Here is a 17,826-nt window from a genome sequence, read left to right as displayed (position 1 = left end):
CATGACTCTTTTCTCATGAGTTTCTCGGGCAAAGGGACCGTGTCTTATTCATTTACATCCACCCCCAGTGCCCAACACAAAGCACATACTTGACAAAGCAGCTGAAAGGGCAAGAGTGGAAGCTGCACAAGTGGGAACCCAAAAGGTGCTCCTGGTGAGATGCTGAGAGGAGCCTCCAGGTGGAGTCAGACTCACTCGCAGGAGCCGGACTACACGGAGAACCAGGCGACACCACTGCCACCCAGGAAGTGGCCACCCCAGAGCGTCCCTGTCCAGCTCAGCATCAGGCCCTCCGAGGTTTCTAGTTTCGGGTCCTTCTGTGACAAGGCTGAGTCACGAGTCTTGGGGAAAGCCCTAATTCTGTTCATTCACAGTTAAAAGGCTCGAATGTGTACCACTGGATCACTTTCTGGGAGTAGGAAGTTTGCATTAAGAAAAGCAGATTTATGACAGCAGCATTTTAAAAAAAAGATATTTCAAAAATGTAGGCCATTTCAAAACCTAATTGCAACCCCTGGTTAACCCAATTTCTTCCGCTTTTTGTAGGTGGGTGAACTGGGGCTTCCGGAGCCAGGAGCCCAGAGCCGTGGACCCCCACGCTGTGCAGCGGGGTGCCATCCCGGGGGACTCACCCTAAATGCAGTGCCTTCCTCGATGATCGTCGGCAGCTGGGAGAGGCAAATGTCAACGGCAAGGTCCCAAGCTTGCCTGGGAAGAGAACAGAGGGGAAGAGCCACAGCACATTAGTCCTCGCTGCATGGGCAGGCGCCTCAACCACGCAGGACCCCACACAGCCACGGGGCGCCCTGCTCTTGGCAGCTGAGGGCCCGGGGCAGGTTAGAAGTGTGCTGCTAGGTCTGAGGGAGGGAAGGGACACGTGAGCAGGATGATCTGCAACGCCTCGGAGCACGGTGACTTTGGCTCTCACTGCTGTGGTGACACACGCTAACCATTATGTTTGTTTACGTTTTTTTCTCCTTAAAATAAAAAGAGAAAATTGCCTGGGGAAAATAAAGGGAACCTTCCCAGCTTCTGACGTAGCTTATAAAAGAGTGCAGACATTCTCGGGTTCAAATGCTCACAGATTCCGTGCGACAGCCCGGTCTGTGCAGCGGAGCCCTGTGGGAACCGCGGTCGCTCCGGGGCGGCCAGCACCGCCCAAGGGGAGCAGCAGGAGCAGCCGCGGCCGGAGCGCGATGCTTTTATCAGGCAAGAGCAGGAGTTCGGGTCCAGAGGGAAGGGCCAGCCTGCGGCCTCCGGGTGCTCAGGCCTGGAGCTGTTGGCACGGCCACGGCCCGCTCGCAGTGGCTGGGATGCAGCCCCCGGCTGCCGGCGGCACTGCCTGGCCCCAGCGGCCACTCGGGTGCGGTGGCTGCAAATTCCACCCCGAGCGTGGGCCGGGCGGCGCCAACCTCGTGTCTGAGTGAACTCGGCCATCCTCACCGCCTCCGTCTCTGGCTCCAGGGCCTGGCTCAAGCGATTTCTTCACCTCCGGTCTTTTCATCCCAAACCCCACGTGTCTGTGCAGAGAGGAGTGCCCTCGGCAGGCCCATGGCCTCCGCCAGCCCCAAGACCCTGCGTTTGACCAATTCCGTGGCGCGGCCCAGAGACCCTGCAGGCCTCTCCAGGCTGCTCCAGAAACACGCGCTGTTGGATTCTGGGGACGGTGCGGTGGCTTCTCCACGTAGTCCAGCTGCTCCCACAAACGTCTCTTTGGCAAGCATCTACTCCTTTGGGTAACTTCTAAATGGTCCCAAAGCACAGGAGAAACCTGACATGCTTGGCTTGGGTTTGAAGCCAGACAGGTTGAAGTTCTCAGTGAGGTTCAGTATCTTCTCCTGTCTGCAATTTGGGGAGTTTTTTTTTTTTTTTAAATAAACTCCTTATTTTGAACTACTTTAGAATTACAGAAAGGTTGCAAAAATATTACAGAGTTTCCAAAAAATTCCAAAAAATGGCTTCTCCAGGCCTCAGTTTCATTATTTATATCGTGAAGAGAGCACTCCCTTCCTCAAATGACCAAGAACTTAATGAGATGTGTGTGCCAACTGCTTGGCAAGGTCAGCACTCATTAACTGCTCACTGCTGTGCTTTTTAACAGCTTGTCTTGCTCCTTTGCTAATAACTAGTCTGGTAGGTTAAAAAGTCTGGTTAGGAAAATGATTAAAGCATAGAGAATGGGTGTAATGAAGACAACAAGCATCTTCTCAGGGCCAATCCTTGAATTGTGGGCTTTCCAAGGCATCGCGTACAACCCTCAGAACCGCCCCGGGCATCACCGTTTTAGGGAAGGGCAGAGGGCAGAGGGACTGCCACGAGCACGCACTAAGTGGGGGAGTGAGAACCCAAAGCTGTGTCCTTGTCGCTGCATCTCGCCGACCCCAGAAGAACCACATTCTCCCGCCACAGCACTGTGGAGTGGTCCCCGAGGTGCACCTGGAAGCTTGTTCCTTGGCCTGAGTTTATCCATTGCTCAGGGGTCGGGAGCCTCTGACGTCCCCCCCGCCCCCCGTGAACAGGAAGTTGGCAGGCGTCACCTGCTGATCCCAGACACACCGCCAGCCCCGGGGAAGAGCCAGAGGAGACACCACCAGCCCAGTTCTTTTTTTTCTCTACTTGTTACAGTGCCACCAACCATGCTTGTTTGCCAAGAGACCCTCTAACCTCCACAATGGCGCACAATTCTCTCTTCCTTTTCCTTGGGAGCCGCAATGGGCCAGGCTCCTTTTGCACCCCCACCATGAGCCCGAGAGGCAGCCGCGCACTGCCCCTCTGGTAAGCTGCTCCGATGGAAAGCGTGCTGACCGCGCCCGTGGTCACTGACTGTGGGAGAAGGGCTGGGCAGGGCTCCAGCAAGTGGCGCCAATGACCCAGCTGGGCCACGCCAGGGACGACATGGGGTTCCCGTGTTCTCCCCCCCGGGGACTCGAGCACCAGGTTTCCATCCTGGCACTCGGCTAGGCACTTCCGGCTGGGAACGGCCGAGGGCCCTCTGTGACCCGGGCCCTGCCGACCTGCACAGCCCCGTCTCTTGCCGCAGCCTCCCTCTCCCGTCCCGTCCCCACCTGCCAATCCTGAGGCCACAGGGGTGAAGTGATGAGCACAGGAATGGGGCTCTAGGGTGTGGGCTGTGGAGGCACTGACTCCTCCTCATGAATGAGGCTGGCCCAGGTCGGGTGACTGGAGGAAGGAGGGAGCTGTGTAGGGACAAGAAGAGGGAGAGGGTGCCCCTTCTGGGCTTTCCACACGGGACCTGCTGCAACCGTCCTCTCTGGCTGCTTGTGCCTTCCCCCACATGTGGACATGCGTATCTGAGACTTTATCATCACAGCTTCCTACGTGAAGATGCAGCCGGCCATGTGGCTGTCTAAGGGGAGGGCGTTTCGGAGAGGGAAGACTCGGTGCCAAGGCTGCGTGGCAGGAGGGCACCTGGTGTGCAGGGGGCAGCGAGGAGGCCAGTGTGGCGGGTGTGGAGTGGACCGAGGGGAGAGACAGGGGGTGGCCCAGAACCTCAGGGGTCCTGCAGCCCCTAGGAGTGGCTCCACAGTGGGGGCTGCAGGGCCGAGGCAGGGGGCTCAGGGAGGGCTCTCCATTGGTGCTAAGGGCTGAGTTCTAAAGGAGGCCAAATCCGCCTGTTTGGAACCTTGGCTTATGAGTCTGCCACGATTTCTCCATCTTCCCTCCACTTGCTACCTGGCTCTGTGGTCCCCACGGCCTCCCCATGAGTCCTGCCCCAGCGCCCCGCCCCAGCGCCCCGCCGGCCAGGTCTTCGCCCACCCCCAGGGCAGCTGCCCTCAGCGAGACCCACACGGCCTCTGAGGCGCCCGCTGGGGACTTCCCACCACTCGACACCCCCCGTCCTTCCTGAGGGTTTCCCCTCTCTGGGTTCCAGGTGCTCTGCCTCCTTGTCATGGGGGCCCAGCCTCCTCCCAGCCTCCTAGCGCCAGACCACCCTGGTGTCGGTGCCGCCAGGGCTCTCGGCCCCTCGTCTCCTACACTCCTCCCGAGAGCTCCTGCTCACTCCCGGCTCCAGCCGTCCATTCACCAACATCTCCTGCTCCAGCTCTCCGAGCTCTCCGTTGAGCCCCAGCCCCAGCTCCATTGCAGGACCAGCAGGCATGCTGGAGCAGAACCGAGTGCTCCCTGCTAGTTCCCTGGAGGGCCCAGGCTCAGGGGCGGCCTCCCCACCCACCTGCTGGCCCGGGTGAGAGCTGGGAGCCTCCCGCCCCTGCCTCATGCTACTGCGGCCCTCCCTGCTGCCCGCAGGCGTGGCCAGGAGAACCCCCCGCCGGCTCCCCGCATCCACTCTCAGCCCCTCCCGGGCCATCTGCCACACTTCCCTCTGCTTTCCAGCTTGAACACGGTACCCAAGGCCTGGCAACAGCTGGCTCCTTCTGCGTCTCAAGTTTCATTTCCTACGCATCCGTGGTTGCTCCAGCACCTAGCTGCCTGGCACACATTTATGGAATGAGAGTGAAGGAAGGGGCTGCAACCACCAAGCCCACAGAGCAGCCCAGTGTGGCCTAAAAAATAGGGTGAAGGGCAAGAAAAGCACCACACAGCCAGCCACGAGGCCTGGGCTGCAGGCCCTCTGCCACGAGACAGCTGGTCATGGGGAAGGGGCTGGCCCTTTCCATCCAACTGGTCGGCCTCCTGTCCACAGACAGGCCTGGGGCTGGGCACCCGCACCCCATCCCAGCTCCGGGCTGTCCGCCTGCCATCTGTGAGATGGGGTAACGTGTGACCCCCACCTGGGGTCTTCATGAGGCCACCGAGACAGAGCCTCCTCCGCGGAGTCAGGGCGGGAATGGAGCTGGGCTGCTTCTGCCGTGAGATTCAGTCATTCTAAACTGCATTCAAATAGTCGCCTCACTTTCTCTGTGGCCACAGACTAAAAAGCATCCATTCCCATGGATGTAGGAATTCTTTCATTCTTATTTTCTCTTTCTTCTAGAAATATGTTTCTCCTGGAAACAAAATGATAATCAGTGCACTGGGTTTGGTTTCCTAGTTGGCAGCCTCTGCCTCCCACCGGGTTTCCTGAGAGACTAACGGACTCCACGGTATTTTTATCTAGACTAATGAAACTGCATGTCAGCGTGTGATGGCGCAGATTTTCAGGATATCTTCATAAAGGATCAAAATGAAAATTAAAAACTTAAAGATCCAGAAAATAAGTAATAATTCAGGATGAACTAAAGAACTTTTCCATTACTCAAATATAACGCTCATATTTCATTTCCCTCCGAGAGGACCCTGTGCACACGCACACCTTCCCCTGCCAGTATAATTAAGAGGTAATCAGGAGACGATCAAACTGCCCCCCAGCACAGGCGATGAACAGCTCCCGTCCGCTCGATAAGTGCCCGACTGCAGACAGGATGGTTGTTCAGCAGTGCTCAGGGAGATATTTGCTCTTTGTTAAGACAGAAGCAAAGTCGATTACTGCAATTGCACCCTATAAAGGTTCTGTGAATTTAATCAAATAAAAAGCTTTAATTTGAGGCGTTAGAAGGAAGATGTATACCGATCAGGGAGGGGTCTTTGGTCCACAAGGTCCAGCTCAGGCCTGGAAACCCGGGGCAGTGTGTGCCCTCGAGAGTGCTAGGGGGTGGCACCTCATCCACGCCATGAGGCAGGAAGACCCCAGCCCATCCCAAATGCCCCTGGCCACTGTGCGAGGTCCTGGTAACTGCAAGGTCCTATCAGCAGAGCTAGCCGGGGCTGGAGAGGGCCTTCCCAAGCCTTCTCAAGACCCAGGGTGGCGGCAAGGCCGGGCCGTCAGCCTTCTGAGGAGGGGCTGCAGCACCCTGGAATGTTCGTCCCCACAGGCTCGGGCTCCACCCAGATCAGCCACTTTGGGGTCTGGTCCCTGACCCAGAGGCACGTTTCAAGTCCCAGAGAGCTGCGGATGGGCGTCCCTGTGTTTGTACCTAAGGGCTCCGTGAAGAACCCTGCACAGAGCAAGTGTGCGAGGAGAAAGGGGCGGCTCTCTGCCAAGGAACAGCAACACCGCCTGACGCCACGAGTGTCCGAGGGGCCGGGGAGGACAGCAGGAGAACGGGCTTGTGAGGACACCTAAGACCTACTGAAAGCGCAGGGCAGGGTCCACTCGGCAGTGCAGACGGGCTGCAGTGGGCCCCAGGCCAGGGCTGGGCGGTGGGGCTGGGGGCTGCTGACGGCTCCACCCAAGGCAAGGCCGGGTGAGCAGGGGGCGGCCGCCTTCACTCCCACCGACCGACATGCCGGGCCTCGTCTGGTTACTTACACGAAAGGGAAGAGTCAGGTCAGATGACCTCAGAGGTCCCAGTGAACTCTAAACTGCGTGACAACCTTTTTAGTAGCAGAACATCTGGGCATGCTCTCTGTGGATCATTTTAGCTGAATAAAATCAGGCGCATTTTCCAGGATAAAGTCAGGATAAACTTGGAGTCTTAACTTGGGATTCTCAGCTGGGAAAGGGTGGGAAAGAGAGTCCTATAAAAGCATGAGGCCGCGGCAGCAGGAGCAGACGTTGGGAGGGGCCTGGCGGAGTCTGGATTGGTGCCTGGCACAGCCCGCGGCGATGCTGAGGAGAGAGTGAGCGGATGGGGGGAGCTGTGGCCAGCAGATCCGAAATCCCAGGCTTCGCCCTCGTCCAGCAGCTTGGGGCAGCAGGGCCTTCTGAGCTGGTCACTCTGCTGCAGGAAACGGGCCTGACGGCACCACCCAGGAGCGGCTGCACAGAAACCCTGCCAAGGGAGCGCGGCCGCCCCTGCACTGACCCATTAGTTGGACGCGGCGCCCTTGACGGGAATGGAAAGTGCAGGCTATTAGCGCAGAGAAATGCAGTGGGTTTCAGGACCCACTGAAATTGAGAGTGCAGGGGAACGGCTCCCCGATGGCTTTGCATCAAAAATTAAATAGGAAACAGGCACTGCATCCTTCACCATTAGTCCCCCTGCCTGAAGCAAAGTGTAAGTGTATATTACTTTATGCTTTAACCTCAATTTTTGTTAGACTTTGTTCCCTTTGTCCTCCTGCTAAAAATTCAACCTCTCCATCACCACCCAAGGAATATGATAACTAGACTTTAAATTAAATTATTTATTCCAAATGCTCTCTTCTCCCTACCTTTCCTGTGCATTCCCTGGGGATGTGCAAACTTTGGTCTGTTTATGAGGGGGAGAAGGAGCTCTAAGCACAGCTCTACAGTGCTCCACCGCTCAGATGGCACAGCACACCCCACACGCCCTGCTGCCTCCTTCGTGGAGGGGCCACACCGATGCCAAGTGAAGCAACAGCCTCACTGTGGTTGGCAAAACCCACAGAGCGCAGGGAGCTGGCTCTGAGCCTAATGCGCTCCCTCCTTCAGGAAAGGAGAGGGATTGGAGCTGGGTACCAGCCAGCCAGGATGGAGACCACATTCCCGGCCTCCCTCGATGGGGCCGGACGGACACCGACCAGTGGGCGGGGGGAAATGAGACGCGCCCCCTCCGAGTGCACCCTTGCATGACCCATGCTGCCCGTACCCCGCTCCCCCTCACCGTCTGCTGGCCGGAGCGCACCCCATGGGCAGGAGGGCCCGGCCCCTGGAACCAGCACCGCCTGCACCACACGCACTCAGGCCACCACGGGAAGGAAGAAGGAACCCCCCCAGGTAGACCATGGGACTTCTGGGTTCCCAACTAACACATCTCAGCACCTCCAGACCAGGAAGAAAAGCCATGTGACGGTCGCCGTAATGACAGACAGTGTCTTTTGACAGAGCTTGGGAAGAGCATTTTGAAAATTGTCACTCACTCATAATTTGGGGGATCTACTTAGCCCTAAAATAATTCTCTTGAATTTCCTGTATACTTTAAGGCACTTAAACAGGCCGAGAAATCCAGGTTTCTCACCTTGCTTTTCGTTGGCAGGATGAGGAGCCTGGAGAACTGGGGGCTGGGGGTGGGGACCTGCCTCCCAGCCCATGAGCCCCCGTGGGTCATGGAGAGGAGCCGGTGCCTCAGCCTCCAGGTGGGCCGCGAGGACACCGGCCTCCCTGTCCTCCCAGCAGCTGCACGGCCCCCGGGTCCTCCCGGCACTGCAGAGACGGCTGCACGGGGTGGCCCTGTTGTGCCGAGTTAATGAACACGTCACAGGGACCCACCGTCCTGGCTTCTAATCAACCAAACAACATCTCCAGCCTTTTCTTTCCTTTACTACTTAGTTCCTACGACTATGCTTCTAGAAACCTAAAGCCTGCTTCTATAGCCAATCCCCAAAGTAGGCAGATCGTATAATTTCCAGCATTTAATGGGACTGACTAATGTTTACTTTTCAGTGACAGATTCAGGCTGGCATCATTGTTAGGGAGTAAAATCCCATCCAAGGAGAACATGTGCTACATGCATGTGGTTTTCCCTCTTTGAATCAGTCGCCATGGATTTCTGTAAAAGGATCACTTGGTTTTATTTATCTGGCACCTCCCAGTGCCTATAGCCAAGAAGCCACGGCATCAGGCCCTTCAGAAGATTCCCGACTGGAGAGGCCCAGCCAGCCATCCCGAGGCCCAAGCAGGGGCCAGACTCTCCAGGGGCCCCGGACGCCTGGAGGCAGTGGGTGCTGGGCGCGAGGAGTGAACACCTTCTGCCCTCACACATTCTCGTCTGGCCCAGAGTGTGCCGGGGGCAGTCTGTGGGCGCGTCTGGTTTGGCCCTCAGAAATTTTAATACCGCGTTACCTGCCAACATTTAAAAATCAGCAAATTAGATTCAAAAATCTGAATTTTTGGCCAGTCAGGAAAAACCAGTGATTGGTCACTATGGGCTGCTGTCTGTCACCCTGGGGGGCCCGTGGCCTCGGGGCCAGAGCGACGACGGGGAAGGACCTCCTGCTGGGAGGAAGCACCTGCTGCAGGGTTTTCTCTTTGCTGGTGAATGAGGATACCCCCAAAGGTAAATGCCAGGGTACCCTGCCTCAGCGCAAGCCATCAGGCCTCTCTACACGGAGTGTCTGTTTATGGGCACCTGGCTCCTCCCGGCTCCCACTGTCTGTCTGACCCCTGTTCTGCCCCTCCTGACTAGCAAATCTGATGAGGCTGCTCCTGCCAAGAAGCTTCCAGCTCCCCCGGCCTTGAGATGTGAGCCCCACCTGGGCTGCTGCCCGGGCCCTGGCAGATCCCCGGCTCCACCCCACCTCCGGCTGCTCAGCGGGCAACATGGCTCCACTCTCCCTGCACTCAGCAACCGCGGCCTTCCTTGAGGGCACCCTGACCTTAAATTTTGCTCCGAAAGCACCCTCTCCCTCGCCCATGCCCTCCGTCTCACTCGTGGGAGCCCACCCCCTTTTAAAACACACCCCTAGCACCTGTTGCAATACACAGGACCCCTCCTCTTAGCTCAAACTATGCCTGCCTCATGGGCCCCCAGTCGGCCCACCCAGTCTCCGCTCTGAGACCTGGGACAACCCTTTGGGTGGGTGTGCTCCTCCCACGGGGTATGTGAGCAAGGAGAGGGCTGGGGCGAGAGCCCCTGCTGCCTGGAAGTCCTTTGCGGCCAGAGGTGCCTCACACCTGCCAGGGCCTTTAGGCCTCAGACCAGCCTGCACCCAGCAGCAGGCTCCAAATAAGCCACTTGTTTACACTCCACTCCTCCAAACGAGGCTGCCCCTCACGCCAGTGGCCGCTGGTGCCCACCAGGACATTGCACAGCCACCCTGGGTCTCTATCTGCTGGTGAAACAGAAGGACAACCACAGAAGGGCTCACCGTGTGCCGCGGAAGAGAAGGAGCACGCCGCCCAGCCCCTTTCTCCTAACAGCCTGGGGGACCCTCGTCCCCGCTAACCATGAGCCACCGTCATCTCACAAGAATGCAGCCTGGGCTGTGACATCACGTGCCCCCTTCTAGGCACATCGGAGGAGGTGCCAGGCGTCGGGGCCCAGAGGGCTGGGGTCGGCTCTTTGCTCACCGCATACCTTTGGACAAACCACGTCTCCTTTCCAACCCTGTTCCGCCTGTGCTGAGGGCGGGCGCGGGGTTTAGACAGCTTGTCACACGGCGGGGGAGGCGCCCGGCCCGGCTGCTCTGTCAACGGGAGCAGCTCACCCTCATCAAAATGCCAGACCCCCAGGCCTCTGCCCTCCGGCTCTCCTGGCCTCTGGCCTCGCGCCTTCGACGGCTCGCTGGACTCACCTGCAGGTTGTCCTGGACCCTCCCACCTGGCAGGTTCACGCCAGAGCCCAGTCTATCCCCTCCTGCCGGGCATACCCCACCCGCACCCCCACCGCCAACGTGCATGCTCTCAGTTTGGGCTGACGCAGCAGCAGCCCCTCGGCTCTCCAAGCCACAAACCTTGGAGGAGTCCTCTGCGCGGCCTCTCCTCACTACCTGGACAGTTAGTCCCCAAAGCCTGGCATTTTGAACAGAAGTAACACTTCTGGACTCTGATGCCTCCCATCATGTCACATGCTGCTGCCTCGGCTTGGGGGCCCACCATCTCCCCCCAAGCCAGGCCCCTGCCACCGGCTGCTCCTCACCATTTCATACTACCAACCTCACTCGGCCCTGCCCCGGGGGCCTCGCTCTCCCTGCCCCGCACACAAGGCCCCGCCTGTGTGCCCCTCCACGAGGGCAGCGACCCTGTCAGGCCCCCTCCGTGCCGCATCCCCAGGACCCAACCCCCAGGGCCGAGGCGCTGTGCACAAGGTGCAGCCGACGGCCTGCTCCAGCCACACTGGCACCCCTCCTCTTCTCCCACCGAGGGTCCTGCTGCCCGACACGGGTGCTCCCGACCCAGCACACGGTCCACCCGCACTCGCCCTCCTTGCCCCGAGAGCTGGCCTGACCTCCCTGCCGCTGGGAGCTTCCCTGACCCTTTCGAGTCACTGGATGCTCTTTCCTCTGAGCTTTACTCCGGTTGACTTGAATTTCTCAGCTGACACGCGGTGTAACAGCTCCCTTCTCTAAGCTCGGGTGTCCTTGGGGCCCGAGCCATATTTGTGGTATCTGGGATCCTCAAACCTAAAAAAAACCGACACCCTGCAGCCCTCTGCCTACCCAGCCTTCTCATGCAACAGGGCAGTCCTGGCGGGGGGAGGAGGGAAGGGGGAGCAGGCGGGGAGCACGTCCACACACACACAGCCTCTCGGGCCAGGGTGAGGGAACCTGTGAGCAGAGGGAACTGGGGAGCAGACGATGACTCCAAGGCTCGGTGTTCGAGGGGCCGCCGATGGAGAGCAAGAAAGGTAAGGTGGGACCGACACTAAGCCTGGCACACTCAACTGCACCACTGCCACCTGAACAAAGTTTGTGCACTGAAAATGCTCACATAATTTAATAAAACAGTAATTATGTTCCAATGTCCAAGCAATGCTTTTATTATGGAGGATGGGATTTATTACGGAGAAACGAACTTGTAGGGATCCTGAGGAGGTGTGCTGGGGGCTGTCACTCCTGCACGGGAGCATCTGCATCGGGGGCAACAGTGGCCCGGCGCCCACTCACCCTCTTCCCTGATCTGGACAGATGTGAAGCCGTCCTTAAGAACGGGCTGGGCAGCTCATCTCTCGCTGGGCTTCAGCTCCACGAGGGCAGCGACCCTGTCGGGCCCCCTCCGTGCTGCGTCCCCAGGACCCGACCCCCAGGGCCGAGGCGCTGTGCACACTTTAATCCCATGGCTTTTTAGGTTCTTTACAAGGTCTGACTCACCGGCGCCCTGAACATGGTGGATGTGCAGCTATTCGTGAATTTATCTGTGACATGTAACAATTCTGTTCTCGTACAGCAGCAAACACAGGACTTAGTCTAATGTATGTGAGTTAGTTTTCAACTAGGGACTTAATAAATATCAGATGAGATCAAGTCTGTGGACTAAACCTTAGCGAATTCTACTAGTTGCATTTTTTTTTTTAACATGAAGAAATGCTCACATATTTCTTGTTTGTCTCCAGTTTTGCATTTATGACAATGTTTTAAATGTAATAATTTTTAAAAATAGTTTTTACTATTTCAAAGGCTTTAAAAAAACTACATGTCTATTTTTAAATGACAGCAGCAATATCTACCAATTTTTAAAGGAGAGAGCTCACTCCAATCTCGTCCTCCTGGCATAAGCTCCACTGACACTGTGGTCAAATCCTAGTATGACTTCTTCTGTGCAAAATTAATATTTTAACATAGATGTAATTATATTAACGATACAATTTAGTATTCTCTTTTTATCATTTAACATATTTTGTATTATAATAATCAATCTTCATAAACGTTAACTTTAAGGTTACGTTCTTTCTAGAATACCCCTATTCCGTTAGGTACTGGAGTCATTCCCAGGTGTTGCTTTTATAAGTTACTTTCCAACAAGTGACTTTACTTGCCAAAGCCAGTCAGGGTGCCTGATCAGTTATGCTCGTTGGCAATTCCTCGGCTACAGGTGCAGGTGCATGCAGAAGCCAGGTCACAGCCAGCTGTGGGCCAGGGAGCCCAGGTGGGGAGGGTGAGGGAGGGGACGTGCAGGGCCAGAACGGGCAGAGAGCAGCACAGAGGACAGGCAGTGCCACCTGGGAGTGCGCGGCTGAGGCAGGACCACCTCTGGGTATGGGTGGCTGGTGAGTGGGAAACGCCACGGTGCTCTGGCCCCAGCACAGGGGGCCTGGCTGTAGGGCAGCACCCGAGGCTCCGTCCCCACAGGTGTGAGGTGGCTGTTTCAGGGCATGAGAGCGGACTGTAAGGGGTGTTGGGCGGGGCATCGCACCATCTCGCAGGACCCGCAGCTCACCTCACCACACCTTGGCCATACAGCTCTGATCAGATGGCTCCTGGCGGACACGGGAGATGACAAGGCCTCCAGCACACGAGACCACAGGCTCCTTTGCTCGAGGTCCCGTCTGCGTGGGGCCCTCTGCCCCAGGGACACGTCTAGAAGACCGTGACACACACGTGCACTCGGGTCAGCATGTACCATGGTCTGGGCCGGAATGCCTGCTTCACACCTGGCCCTGCCACGGGGGCTGCTCAGTGCCTCTCGAGCCTCAGTTTCCCCTTGGTAAGATGGGCATGAGGAGGACACAACAGTTGGACAACGATAATGGTCCCTTCCCCAGAGGCCTGTCGCCAGGACCAAACAGCTCAATGCGCAGGAAGCGTTCCCGGTGTGTCTGGCACATAGTAGGCACTTGGTGATGCCATCACCGTATGAGGACTTCTATATTTACCACCTTTCGATCACTTGTAGTGACTTGTCTGCTTTCAAAGATACCACCTATGTCTCGGCAAAGACCACAGCAGACACTTCCGGCTTTGCTGTTTTCTCCTCCTCCCCCTTCCTTCTGCACATTTTCCAAGCAGCCCCACTGCTTTCTGGCTCCTGCCTTCAGGGCGTTTAGTAGACTTTCAGGTGGGCTTTGGGACCCTTGCCAGGTGCTGCGTCCAGTGGCACCTGATGCCTGTCCCTGGGGTCTGGAACAGGTGAGGGGGTGAGATGCCCGTGATGGAGTGACTGCGAGACAGGGGAAGGGTGCTTGCTCCCTGGGTCTCCTTCTCCCTTGCTGGCTTTGGGGGACTCACAGGCAGGAATGGGGCGGTCTCCAGGAGCAAGGGTGGCCTTGCACGCTTGTGGGGCCGAGTGGGAACCCAGACTCCCGAATCTCAGAAATTGCGACAATAAGCGAGCGCTGTTTTAAGCTGTTGGATAACTAATACCCTCCTTCATGCATCTAGAGACAGCAGGATTTCTAGCTTTCACCTTGTGATGCTTAGTGGGATCTCCTATTACGAAATGTCCGTCACCAGGCCTTACGCAATTGCCTAAAGGCAGTGCGTCCTTTGGAAAAAAGGAAAACATTCCTCTTACTCTAGATTTTCTCTTTTCTTTCAGCACCTAATCTTTTTCATTTTGGCACATTTGCCCCCTGGGCTTTCAAATTCACAGTGCTATTAAGAGTCTGCGTTTACTGTGAGTTACCTATATTTAACTCTTCCTTTCTACAAGGCCAAATGACCAAGAAAATGGCTCCCTCACTTTCAGGCAAGTTGTCAGGACATATACCTAAGGTCTGATTTTTCTGTAAACCTACCACTTCTCTAATTGAAAAAACAAAAGCAAAAAGCCCAGTGCACATACCGCTCGCTGGCCACGTGCAGGTGAAAGAGAAACCCACCGCTGGCCATTCGCAGGCCCTGGGCTCAGCAAGCGCCATGGCACAGCCTTGCTCTGCAGCCGTCAGGTGGCGTATGCAACCTACCTCCCGGCAGCTTGCTTTAAATATTTCAAATGCCTTCATCAGAAATGTCTATCAAACTAGATTATGAAACAATAAAGCCCAGCAGGACGGATTCGAGGGCCTGGAGCAGGTCTCCCTTCCCTCCCCCCGGTCTGCAGGCATTGGAGGGCTCCTTGGCCAGACAACATGCCAGAAAGGGTGGGCACCCCCATGCAGCTCAGAACAATGGGAACGCCAATTTTTTCCAAGGACACACTGCACTTCTGGTGACCACCCAACGGTCTGGAAGTCCCCAGAGCTGGCTGTCTTGGGCTTTTCCCTGGGCCACAGGAAAAACGGGGTGCTGCTGACTGCTTTGTTCTTGTCTACCCCTGCAAATGCAACAGGTCTAAGCAGGGTTGGGTGACAAGCTCTGCAAAACTAAGTGGAAAGGGAATCACTTTTTTGGCTTAGGAAAGGAAACGTGTTTCTCGGAAATGGGTTGGATGGGAGCCAGAAAGAGGAACTCCTCCAGAGAGCGACGCTGTTCCCTGCTTTCTAACCCTGACAGACCCTCCCGTGGACGTGACAGTACAGACACGCGGGACACACTGGAAGAGTTGGGCAAGGGGAACACAGCCCAGCCTGCTGGGTGCCAGGAGGGCGGCTCGGCCCCTTTCGGGGCCAAGGCCTTATCCCCCCAGTGCTGGCAGCGGCTGTCCGAGCCCTTTCGGGGGAGCCTCCAGTGACTGACGGATGAGGGGATGATGGCCTGCTTCTCACCTCAGCAGAGGACAGTTCAAGGGTCAGCCCATCCCTGCAACTCCCCCTGGCCGGCTAAGGCCGCTGAGACTGCAGAGCAGCTTGACCGTTCCCTCTGCCCCTTCCTTCCTCCCACAGGAGCCAATGCAAGGGCACTTCATCATAGCACCCCGATCACTCATTGCCATCTCGGAACCCAATCTGCAAACCGGTGCTTGTCTCAAATGAAAAAGGGAGGACATGAAGTGACAAACAGCACTTTGAGGATGGTGGACCAGGAAGGCTGAATCACTAAATTATACTGAAGACCCCAGGGTACATATTAGCACAAAAGGAACCCCTGGAACACTTATAGAAGTCAGGAACAGGAAAGGAGAACCAGCACACATCTGGGGCTGTCAGAAAGCGATGGCATGTCTCTTGGAACACCAAGAGGCACCTTCTTGCTCACCTGGGCTGCTGGGGTTGCCGCGTCATCCCACATTCCTCAGGCACAGGTAAACCCAAACAGGGACTCGCTTTGTGAGAGTCACAGGGCTGAGCAATCCGGGAAGGGCCTATTCCTGCTCCCAGGCTGGCTGGAATGTATTGAAACCGAGGAGGGTGGGATTCTGATATGCTTTTGGGCGTCTAGACTTTGGGCCTCATATTAAAACACACACAAACTCCAGAGTTCAGAAATTCTAAGTGGCAAACTAGAGAAAATTATCTAGCACGATGAGAAGACATGGGTGGCATCATTTCATGGTGTCCATCACTTACCTCATTCCCCAGCGTCCCCATCCTGGGCCGTTCACCCACCCCAACTGCTCCTCTGGTTCTCTGCTCCGGCTCTGGCTTCTCTCTCTTATGATACTATATATATTTTTCACTCTTTGCAACATACAGGAAGCATTTTCACACTCGATGAAACCAACCAGACACTAAAAGGAAACATGTCTCCATGCACTTATTTCTGGGGGTAATCAGGTGCAAGGAAGAGTGGAGCAAAGCGGGGCCCCTCCTGTCAGCCACGGCGGCCGCCTTGATGCCCACCGCACTTCCTGTGCTTGCAGGAGTCGACTTGTGGACGCAGCTCCAGCTGCCCCGTGAGGCCCTTCCTACCGCCGGCCGGCATGGTGCCTGCTTCCCGCCTGGGGCCAGATGCAGCGCTGACCCCACTCAGCGTTTCTTTTTCTTTTATAATAGATTTCTTTTTCTTTTCTACAAAAGCTTGACTCTGAAGAAAAAGACAGGATTCAAGGCATTGCTCTTCTTAAGGAATAGGCTCCTCTGAAGACCTACTCTTCAAAAAACGTGGATCTCTTCATTCTAATTATTTATTTTAAGTATTATGAGGGCTTTTCACGGGACAGTCTCTTCGATTTTATTATTCATGAAGTCGTGGACTCCTGGTGATCTGCCATTGTGTTCACACGTTATGGAAACTGTTGCATAGCTGATTCTGCCATAGCGGTCTGTTCTAAACTCTGTTTCTCCGTATCAGTGTTCTCTATTTCATCCCAAAGACTCTTACACAGACCATGGATTCTATATGTTTTAACTTTTCAATGCTATGCTATGTACAAAGCATTTCGAATTATCTCATAAATAAGAGTATTTCATTCTTGATTTTCCTCAAGTGGATGATGGGTAGCAAATTTAAAACTCCTTGTTTCTCCACTTTCCCAGTGTCAGGAGGAGAATGGTCACACATATATATATAAAATTAAAACCACTAGCTGAAATGAACCTGACCATAAAAATATACCATGAAATGCTAAGGCTAAACATAACTGAATTAGTCTTTATTAATATTTGTGTCAGGGTTTCCTCCACTGACGGGCGTAACTGAGGCTCATTTTTCCTTCAGAACTTCTCCCCACTTTGCTTTTGACAGGAAAACAAGGGATCAGGAGGAAACCGATGTCTCCAGCTATGATGTCGAGATCAAACACAAACTATGTTATTATTATTGTCGCTACTGTATTATGGTGGAAGCAGCAGTGGCTCAGCAATGGGGGAAATTATAACCCACAATCAGAAAAGATTATATTCACGTGCACGTGCAGAATACACATGAGCACATTTCCTCCACCCTGGTTTCTGGAGTCCCTGCCCCTCATCGGCCTCCCGCCCACCCTGGTCCTGGGAGGTGGGAAACGGCCTCAGGGTCTCCTGCACTTCCTGTTTGCACGGATCCTCAGGGAAGGTTTTATTGAGCTTTCCTTGTTAATGTGACTTAGAGGTTGCAAGTTTGGTTTAAGTCTTCCAGTTCTGCTCAGTGTGACTCTGTCGGACATGCACTGCTGCGGGAATGGAAACAGACAGACAGACACGCTCCTGGGGGCACTGGCCGGCAGAGAGAGGGCCGTCTTACCACATCGCGTGCATGTAGGTGGGAGGAAGTCGCGGGCTGCTGACCGGGGTGCAGTTATATGACCTCATGATCCTTTCTGCCAACAAAAAATTTCGAAACAGACTAGCCACCAACAGATCCTGTCTGAAGAGCTTTTGGAAGAGATCTGAGGACAGATAAAAGACAAAAAGTGTCCTCAGTGACACACGTCCAACAGTTAAAGCCCAATAAACAAACAGACTTTCATCAAGAATTATTACAAGGAAGCTGGGACTAGTGTGTGCAGCCCCCATTGGCCACGCAGGCAGATGAACACAGGAACAACCCCAACCCAACCAGCCAACCAGTAAACAAACAGAATATACAAACCAGGCTTGTAATGGCAGCTCTGGTTTTAACATACATGGATAGTGCCAAGGACTGTGGAGAAAGGCGCCCTGAATCTGCCCAGAAAATAATTTAACAACAATCGTTTATGCACCAACAACAATTACGTATACGGAGCACACTGCACTCCGTGCCAGCCCGTTTTGTCCTCACGGAAACCCATTTAGACTCACAACTTCC

General features: G+C 55.4%; 1 protein-coding gene across 5 annotated transcripts in view; it reads right to left on the bottom strand.

The window, feature by feature from the left end:
• The window catches only part of RPTOR (regulatory associated protein of MTOR complex 1), a 462,365-nt gene that overhangs the window by 129,283 nt on the left and 315,256 nt on the right, over positions 1 to 17,826 (bottom strand). For all 5 annotated transcript variants that reach the window (XR_005212782.1, XR_005212784.1, XR_005212783.1 and 2 more), the window contains 2 exons: positions 17,281 to 17,425; positions 633 to 708 (listed from right to left, as the gene is read on the bottom strand). Coding sequence is in view for 1 of the 5 variants with exons in the window: in XM_037810022.1 (XP_037665950.1) it covers positions 633 to 708; positions 17,281 to 17,425 (221 nt within the window). In the remaining 4 variants the exon portion in view is untranslated. The remainder of the gene's footprint in view (positions 1 to 632; positions 709 to 17,280; positions 17,426 to 17,826) is intronic.

Source organism: Choloepus didactylus, chromosome 18 (assembly GCF_015220235.1).
Source record: "Choloepus didactylus isolate mChoDid1 chromosome 18, mChoDid1.pri, whole genome shotgun sequence".
Classification (NCBI taxonomy): Eukaryota; Metazoa; Chordata; class Mammalia; order Pilosa; family Megalonychidae; genus Choloepus; species Choloepus didactylus.
This window is presented reverse-complemented; position numbering and strand designations above follow the sequence as displayed.